Consider the following 9645-nt stretch of genomic DNA (forward strand, 5'->3'; position numbering starts at 1 on the left):
TCAAATCCACTCATTTATTGTCTTCATGCACAAATTTCAAAATAAATGAATAGTGGATTTGAAATTGAGGATCCTGTAATTTTTTGGAGTCGCATCATATTTATTTCCTGAATTACACTATTAAATTACATTGTATTAGATTAATCTGAATTTTCAGTCTCTGTTCTGTACTATTCGTACATCATATACAATTATTTTTAAATAATAAATAAATAATTTTAAGGAGTTGGCTAATTCTCTCAAAACTCAATATCCGATAAAATTCTCTGACTAACGGCTTTGACTGAGACCATCTTATAGAATGTTGCTAGCGACTAGATTTAGCGAGTTTCAAGTCTGTTAGCTAATGATTTGATGTAAATCTATCAAGTAATAAAAAAAAATGATCTTTTTAGATCTGGAGCTAGTTATTGGTTCCAATTAATTAAATTTATTGCTTTTTTTAATTATGTTAACATTGCTACAAAATTCTGTAAAATGTTGATTTTAAGTTTGTAAACATAACAAGTAAACTATGAATTTTATTTTTTTAGATCTGTTGTATTCAAATAATAAATCGAATCTTTCAAGTCTGTAAATTTTGGAGAGCACCATTTTAGAGTCATTAGAAAGCGAGTCCGGAATAGCTGTGGAGAAATTCTGAGAAAAGATAAACGCGTAACAATACCATTTCTCTAATTTGAATTATATGTTGCTAAAATGCAATTGTAGAAGTTATTATCTCTTGACCTAATTAATTAGTTGCAAATTCATGCCGTTACAAAAAAATTTCTACTTGGAAGTTGGGAGATAGAAACATCCTCAAAGAGAAAATAATATTCTCTCTGCTAGAACCATCTATGATTCTATGTACGTAGGATCGTTGTCAATATTATTTATTATTGTTGATCAAGGATTGCTTGATTTGCTTCTCTTCTGGGGGACTACAATTTTGTTGGATCTTTTTGTTGTACAATTAGGTCATGTATATATCTTTATTATATCCTTTTAAGTTTTAACAAACAAAATTTACAATAAAAAAATGAGCACATGGTTGTTAATATATATTCAGCCTATTTTAGGTAGGCCTAGCTCTGTGTAATTAATTTTATTGGAATGATTTGTTGATCATTGTTGCCATAATCTTGGAACAATCTGTCTACAGCTTTGAACAAATCCAAGTGAATCCAGACTCAATTATCTAAGTTTTATCTAACTTATGTCCCGTACAATGCTCATTATCATAAACTAGCTACCATGCAATGCTCGTGCTCACTATAATATTACCCCACTATTCATTCATCAAATCTATTCTAAGTTTAGTCTTCCCACCCCCATGTGCCCACTCCATCTCAAATTAATTTACCTGGCCTCCAATTAACGGTTCATTAATTACTTTATCATTTGGGATCATTATTGGTACTATCTTATTGACAACAATTTGAACTTTTCTATAAGACAAAATATTTTAACTTATTCATGTCCTTCAATTAATACATAATTAGCTTCTTATTAAAAATAAATGACCAAATTAACCTTTTATATAAGGCATGCATCTCTTCTATTTTGTCCAGTTCACTTCTTAATTTTATTTCTAATGGTTAACATTTAAAACAAAATTTGGATCAAGAGAATACACACGACCGAAAAAATAAATAAATAATCTATGTAAAACAAAATTGAAAATGTGACAGTCCATAAAATGTCATTTAAGTAACACAAAAGTATATAGTTGTTGAGTGAGAAAGAATTAATAAAATGAAGAAAATATAACAGATGTGTTACCATACAAGAAGGATAAGTTAGTCAATTTGCCGTTTATAAAAAAATAATAACAGCTTCAATAATAGAAAGGGTGTGAAAGACAGAGATCAAGTATTTGGAAGAGCTAATGTTGGACTTTTCTTCCTGCTTCAATTTGTCAAACAACAATTTAATTAGTAAAAGAAAGAACACTTTTTCCGGAGAGCTCTGACTTTCACTTGAACTTCTTTGAATGCAATAGCAATTTCATTGTAGTTTCTCTTTTCTTTTTAAATCTTGGCAGAGGCTGGCAGGATTTATATTAAAAATAAAAAAAGGGTCATGACAGTCTCAGATTCAGAATAAAATAAAACACCCATTGCAATCATACTATCAAACCATCTCCATTATCCAACGACGTAGGGATGAAATTAAATACGTGTTGTCCCATGATGTGCCGTGATTTAGGTCACGTATCGTGTTGTGTCGTGACTAATTAATTATATTTTTACATGTTGTGTCGTGATTAATTTGGAATGAACGACCACGATACGTGAATGGTCATAGACTAGTCATGTTTGGTCACATTTTACTATTTATTTTTCGTAATTTAAGTTAGTTTGTTCAAAATATACTATTACATCAGGATTTAACGGTCCTAATCACACGTGATTTGTGTGATCACGTGTTGTGTCATGACTAGACCAATTTGCACATCATGCGTACCATGCCAATTTTACGAAAAATAGTCATGTCACGTAAATAGTCGTAGCACGTACCCACGCTGTGACATCCAATCACAACAATGACTTTTTTACAGCCCTACAAAAATGTCCTCTTCATTTCTTTTTCTTTCTTTTTTTTCCTGGGGTTAAATTCTACCGATTTCAATGAAATCGAGTTAGGATCATAGTAACATGGTACGTGAATAATCTGCATATAATTCATTTTTTTGACGTTTCCGAACCGAACACTGAATAAAATACAAAAAAATATATATTATATATATGTTTTATTCATGAATAAAATGCGAATCACGAATTATTCGCGAATAAAATATTTTTTTTTTTGCTTCATTGTGGTACCGAATCATTCCCGAATTATACCCAAACCCAAACTGTTAGATCTGGATTAGTAAGTTTGACCCGCCGAACCGAAACTGAACTATTCATTTATCACTATGGTTAGTATAAACCCTAAACAGCTGATGCCTAATCATGTGTAACAAAAACAGCAATACAACAAAATTCATAACAGCTAATTAACAAATAGAAAACCTTACAGACAAAAATAGCCTTGAGTAAACATATAATTAGTACATTAAAAGGTTCCTTATATCCAAATCAAAGTTATGCATGTTTAGTGTTAACTCTCAATCTTCAATAGTATCTTGTCCAAACTGAAGTCTGTGTATCAGCTCCTCTGCCATCACCATGACCATCACCTGGTCCTCTTCTTTCCCCACTGTACTGGCGTGTATCTGATATTCTGATCCGGTAGTTTCTTTACATGACATGCCAATATTAGAGCAAATTTAAAAAAAGAGTATTCTCCTTTTCTTTTAAGGTTTTTTACATGAACAACCCTAAATAAATATTGTTTAGCTCCAGTTAGATAATCCATTAGACAACACTGTATTTAATTCTACAAGTAATCTATCTCTCAGAATGAAACCCATTAAGTACAATTAAAAGACCCTCAATGATAGAACATTTAAAATGAAACGCACTAAAAGATGTAATTCATTGTCATATTTGTGATGCATCAAGTACATGCAATTAACTAATAAATGATCAGTAATTTGGATAGGTACACTGTTTTTCATTGTCATGGTTTTTTAGATAGCTACAAACTCAATGATTTTCCAGAAGATTTTGGCCCATCCAAAAACATTAATTTTTTACCTTTCTAAAAAATAATAAATAAATAATTGGTATCCAAGCACATCTTAATATGGAGATCATGTAGAGCGATCCAGATCAACTGTTTGGACTTTGAAAACGAAGATAAGAATGTAAAACACAGACTTTGAAAATTGAGATAAGAATATGAAGCACGATTGAGACGACGTAAATGAGGCATTTGAACTCTACTCTATAGAAAATATATGGACTAAACACTACTAAAACCTTGTTACTGCCGCTCGATATTTGTCAAAGCAACACTTAGTTTGTCGGATCATTGCCGAGTATACTGAACTACTGCCAGAAGTTAGCTGGATCTTCCTCAGAAGTTTGCTGGTGATTATGTTAGGTATGAAAGGTAATTGTTGACAGTATTAATTAACCAGTTAAACTATTTGCTCAAGCATTAATTGATACACAAAATTAATTACAACAATGTTAGATCAGTTACAGGTTTACAGCTGAAGTGAACCTTAGGTCCTCCATGTATCACTTGCTGAGAAATTAATAGCCTTTTATTTGGATCTAATATCTATGCTAGATCTGTTTTCAGATACAAGTCATACAACCGCTGCGCTTCATTGGAGAGCAAGAAATCTTATTCTGATTTATCAGATTTACATTAATTATTTGGCCATATAAATTAAGTCAATATTCAGTTAGATCCCGAAGATATCCTTTTTTTTCCTCTTTTTAACTTTTGTATGGTCAAGTTAAACTGCCACCACGAATCAGCGTAGAGAAAAGAGATTAAACAAAAAATAATGCAATCTCATGCTACATGAACACGACCAACCGTATATTGCAAATAATGCGCACTAATATCAAAATAAAGTATACATAAAAAATGTGGTCCTGGGACAAACCAGGCAAACTCCTTGAGTTGTATTATCTATCCCTAACCACGTCTCCCTGTATATAACCAACCAAGTGCAATTAAATTAAGCATTAAATTATAATACACAAAAGTACCTTTATTTATTTTAATTACATCGTCATTAATTTAATATCCATCCAGCTAAGCCCTCCATTCTCTGGCTAGTCTATATATAAACAACTGATCTCCCTCATTCCTTGCATCAGATACTCTATCATCCTTTTACTATCTCTTCATTTTCATCTTCTCTTAACTTGTCATTGTATAATTTTGACCAAGTTAGAGAGGGAGAAGAAATTAAGTATGAATATTGTAGCTACCATAAATACAGTGGAGGTGAATGTGATGTCTTATATTGGAATATGCATTGCAACATTTATCACCATATGGGTGTCAAATTGGATCTATAGATGGAGAAATCCAAAATGCATTAGTGGAGTTCTTCCACCTGGATCCATGGGACTCCCCTTTCTTGGTGAGACTATTCAGTTCTTCCGTCCGAATACTACAAGTGATGTCTCTCCTTTCATTAAAAAGAGAGAAAAGAGGTAATTTATTTAATTTGCTCATTTTAATGTTATCCTTTTATTTATACTATACTAGTATATATTTTACCAGTATGAAATTTTCTACAGTCCTAATTGCACCAAGTTTTTTGCTTGATATATATCGGTCATATATATGCATGCAGTGTACGCTTTTCTTACCAGATTGTTTTAAATTGCCTGTGCTTACTGGAACTTTTCTCTCTTTCTTTTTTCTCTTAATACATGTAGGTACGGGCCTATATTTAAAACAAACTTGATCGGCCGACCAGTGGTGGCAATAACTGATCCAGAGCTAGTATATTATGTTCTAAAGCAAGAAGGAAAACTATTTGAAAGCTGGTATCCAGACACATTTACTGAGATATTTGGGCGAAATAATGTCGGTTCTCTCCATGGATTCATGTACAAGTACCTAAAAACCTTAATTCTTAGGCTGTATGGCCCGGAGAATCTCAAATCAGTATTTCTTCCTGACATTGAGAAATCATGCCACACCACTTTCCAATCTTGGTCCAGCCAGCCATGCTTTGATTTCAAAGAAGCTATCTCTGTTGTAAGCACTCTAATACCTTCTTTATTATGCTCCATATGTACATATTCTACTGATGAATTAATTAATTAATTCGCTGTATGTTAATCTTCATTTAACTTTGTAAAATCTTAGATGATATTTGATATCACTGCTAAGAGACTGATTAGCTATGATCCTTCCGGTTCGGTTGAGAATCTAAGAGGTTGCTTCGTTGCATTTATACGAGGATTAATTTCTTACCCTTTTGATATTCCGGGGACAGCCTATCACCAATGCTTACAGGTACCGCACTAACATACAACTTCAAAGTATGAAAACAATTTAGTTAGTTTATAAATGGCCTTGTGGTCTGTGTGTTATTAATTATTATTGTTTTTTTATGCAAATTAAGGGGAGAAAAAGAGCGATGAAGGTGTTGAAGAGGATGCTGAAGGAAAGAATGAGCGAAGCAGACAGGCAATGTGAAGATTTTTTTGACCTTGTCATAGATGAGTTAAAAAAAGAAAGATCTCTTATGACTGAGCCAATTGCTTTAGACTTGATGTTTGTACTTCTCTTCGCGAGTTACGAGACCACCGCCTTGACCTTGACTCTCGCCATGAAGTTCCTCTCTGACAACCCGAAAGTTGTACAAGAGTTGACGGTACGTGACAATTAATTTCATTAACAAATTTTACTTGGTTAATTCTTAAATATATATATGTGCTAATGGAGGTAGCCTTGTTATATCAGGAGGAACATGAAGCAATTATAAGAAACAGAAAGGATCCAGACTCCGGTGTCACATGGGCAGAGTACAAATCCATGACTTTCACTTCTCAGGTGAGCCAAATATATATTCCATGATTAATTATTCCTTAACCATATATATCATCATCAAGTTGCACGTAAACAAATATCAATTTGGACTAATTTTTTTTTTTATGATTTGAAGGTAATATATGAGGCTGTCCGATTGGCGAACATTGTCCCAGTAATGTTCAGAAAGTCTTTGCAGGATTCTGAGGTTGGAGGTATGTTCTATTAATTGGTTCTAAACTTCTAATATTGCAAACATCCTGGCATTGTAATTGTTGGCAATTTCTCAAACATAAAAGAAGTTTGAAAAACTTACCATGTAGTAAACAACTACGTGGTTTTAATCAAGGAAATGAACAATAATAAATTGACAACAAAGTTAAAGAGTTGACTTAAGGTAATTATATATGGGTGTTTGAACAGGATATACAATTCCACAAGGATGGGCAGTGATGCTGAGTGCGCCATCAGTTCATATAAACCCAGAGATATACGAAGATCCTTTAGTATTTAACCCCTGGAGATGGAAGGTTAAACCTGACATGACGGGAGGCACAAAACAATACATGGCCTTTGGAGGTGGATCGAGGTTTTGCGTAGGGGCGGATTTCAGCCGGGTCTTCATGGCCCTTTTCTTGCATAATTTGGTCACCAAGTATAGGTAATTAGTTGCTTCATTTTATGATCAAGATCAACATATTAATTAATTTTACTCGGGAAATAAACATTTGCTAATCTCTTATTTGTTTTTTAATCTTTTCTAGGTGGAAAGCAGTTAGAGGAGGCAACATAGTTCGAACTCCTGGTCTCGGGTTTCCCGATGGATTTCACATTCAGCTCTTTCCAAAGGAATAATATTGTATATTATAATTGATTTCATGTTAGACTTAGGTTGAACCATAAAAGCTTGCTTTGGTCTTGGAACCAAATTGTATTCTTACTTTGCAAGCTCTTGATTGAGGTGCTTTTTTTGGGGTTCTTAACTCTTAATTTGGTGCATCGGTTGTAAATTAATACTAGTATCGTACCCGTGCGTTGCAACGGGACATATTATAAGAAACAAATATATCAATGAAAATAATAATCACTACAGCAAAATGGTTTTTCTGCGACCGGTGCTGACGCCGGTCGCAGATAGTTAATTTTTCTCAAAAAAAATAGAAAAACAAAAAATCAGCGGCGACCATTACTTTCAGCGACTGGCGCCTTCACCGGTCGCTGAAAGTTTTGGTGAAAAAAATAAAGTGCGCCGGAACGCAACCCTAACCCGCCCTTTTCTCTCTCTCTCACGCTCGTCTCTGCGTCGCCACCACTCATCTCTGCGCGCGCCGGAACCCCCGAATCCCGCCACCTTCCATTCTGCTCCCTCTCTCAAAGCCTATCTCGTTGATTCCTCCTCTCTCTCCACTGTGCGACTATCGCTTCAGACTCTCTCTCTCTCGTGCTCTCGACCTCGCGTAACTCGAAATCGGCTACACTTTAACGGAGTATTCAATTGCTAGTATTATAGTCTTGCAAAATTTCAGATTCTAATTGTATTATATTTTGGAAAGTCAGAAGTTTTAGGAATTTTTTTTTTTGGCTGAATTTCATTGAATTTATTTTATTTGAATTTAGATTTATATTGCTCTCTTATTACCAGAAAAGGTACAAATCTGTGCTTGTTAATTGTAGTTTAGACAATCTGTGCTTGTTAATTGTTGTAGAATTGTCAATTAAATATATTTATTCGCAGAATTGAAGGGGGGAATTAGGTTAATCTGTGGTACTGCAGAATTGAAGGGGGAGAACTCTGATTGGATTGATAATATCCATCTGGTCAAGGCTTATAGCAATGATACTGGTCATGCAAACTCTTCCAATGAACTCACTGCACAGGTAATTAAACCATCTTATACTGAATTATTAATATGCATAAATTATTAATATGCATAAACCATCTTATACTGTAATCAAACCATCTTATACTATTTTTATTGTGTTATTTCATTGTTGTTAATTAATTATGTTTGGTATGGTACAATGACTTATTGCATTTTCTTTATCATTTCTCACAAAAAAGCAAACAGAACCCTAAAAACATAAAAAATTCTGAAATTATAAAAAAAGACCCTAAAAACTCTAAAATTATAAAAAAAGGTTAAAAAGTCCATGAAGGAAGACTCAGATCGCGAATCTGAGCCCGCATGCACGAAAAGACTCTAAAAACTCTGAAATTGTAAAGAAAATTCGAAAAATCTATATCCGACGGTCGGATCGGGCTGGAAAGTAAGTTAGCTTGGATTTGGGGCTGTGGAGCTCATGTCAAAATTTCAGCCCGATCTGACGGACGGATCAAAAGTTATGCCCCTTTTCGTGAAGCATGCGTAGGACCATATTGCATCAATCGGCTTATCGTTTGAAGTTGAAATTTCTCGCAATAAGTCCTTCTTGATTGGTACCCTTTATTAATTGGTGTTACTATCATTTGCATTTGTTAGATTCATGGCCGATCATCATGCTCGGAGAGAACTCAATGTGTGTATATGTATGTCATGATTTTTTATTTATGTTATATGATATCATGTTGTATGTCAATATTGAATTGTTGTACGATATTTGATATTAAATTCAAATCAAGCTATTATGTATGTTATGATTATTTGATATTATATTCGAATTGAGCTATTATTTGATATTATTGTTTGATCGATGTGAATGTGGAATTATATGTCATTTGTTGTCTTATTTATGTTATTTGTTGTCTTATTTATGTTATTTGAAATGTAATGGAGAAATGTAAATAACAAAATATACAAAAAAAAATGCTGATATAAGTATCAGCGACCGGTATTTAGGTATCAGAGACCGGTTACACCGGTCTCAGATATCTTTTCATGACGTCAGTAAAAAACAACTGCGACCAAAAAATTTGGTCGCAGAAAAATTATCAGCGACCGGATGACGTCATTCAGCGACCGGTGACGTCATCAGGAGGGTATCTGCGACAATGCTTTCAGCGACCGGGGTATTAGCGATCATTTTCGCGACCGGATTGATTTTCTGCGACCGGCGCCTATACTTTCTGCAACCGGAAAACCGGTCGCAGAAAGTGGGATTTGCTGTAGTGAATTATCTAAAAATTAAAACACATGTTAATAGAAAATTTATATGATTATGTATTTTTAATTAACTTTAATCGTGATCTCTGATAACAATTTGATGATGTGATGATTTTTTATTTTTAAGTACTAATGATATCAAATAATAGCTCTATTCGAATCT

At 33.6% G+C, this 9645-nt stretch overlaps 1 protein-coding gene across 1 annotated transcript; it reads left to right on the plus strand.

Moving 5' to 3' along the window:
* The first annotated feature begins 4740 nt into the window (after positions 1 to 4740).
* Positions 4741 to 7397, plus strand: CYP87A2 (cytochrome P450, family 87, subfamily A, polypeptide 2). The gene is made up of 8 exons (XM_078311398.1): positions 4741 to 5051; positions 5280 to 5604; positions 5716 to 5865; positions 5975 to 6226; positions 6316 to 6405; positions 6518 to 6596; positions 6805 to 7042; positions 7146 to 7397. Exons 1-8 carry the CDS (start codon positions 4807 to 4809, stop codon positions 7234 to 7236), a joined length of 1470 nt encoding a protein of 489 aa, XP_078167524.1. The 5' UTR covers positions 4741 to 4806; the 3' UTR covers positions 7237 to 7397.
* Positions 7398 to 9645: the final 2248 nt, after the last annotated feature.

Source organism: Carex rostrata, chromosome 11, assembly GCF_964058835.1.
Source record: "Carex rostrata chromosome 11, lpCarRost1.2, whole genome shotgun sequence".
NCBI lineage: Eukaryota > Viridiplantae > Streptophyta > Magnoliopsida > Poales > Cyperaceae > Carex > Carex rostrata.

Coding starts and splice junctions, on each gene's coding strand:
- CYP87A2 (XM_078311398.1), top strand. CDS start 4,807: ATGAATATTGTAGCTACCATAAATACAGTGGAGGTGAATGTGATGTCT. Junction 5,605..5,715: donor TCAAAGAAGCTATCTCTGTT/GTAAGCACTCTA, acceptor GTAAAATCTTAG/ATGATATTTGATATCACTGC. Junction 6,227..6,315: donor AAGTTGTACAAGAGTTGACG/GTACGTGACAAT, acceptor TTGTTATATCAG/GAGGAACATGAAGCAATTAT.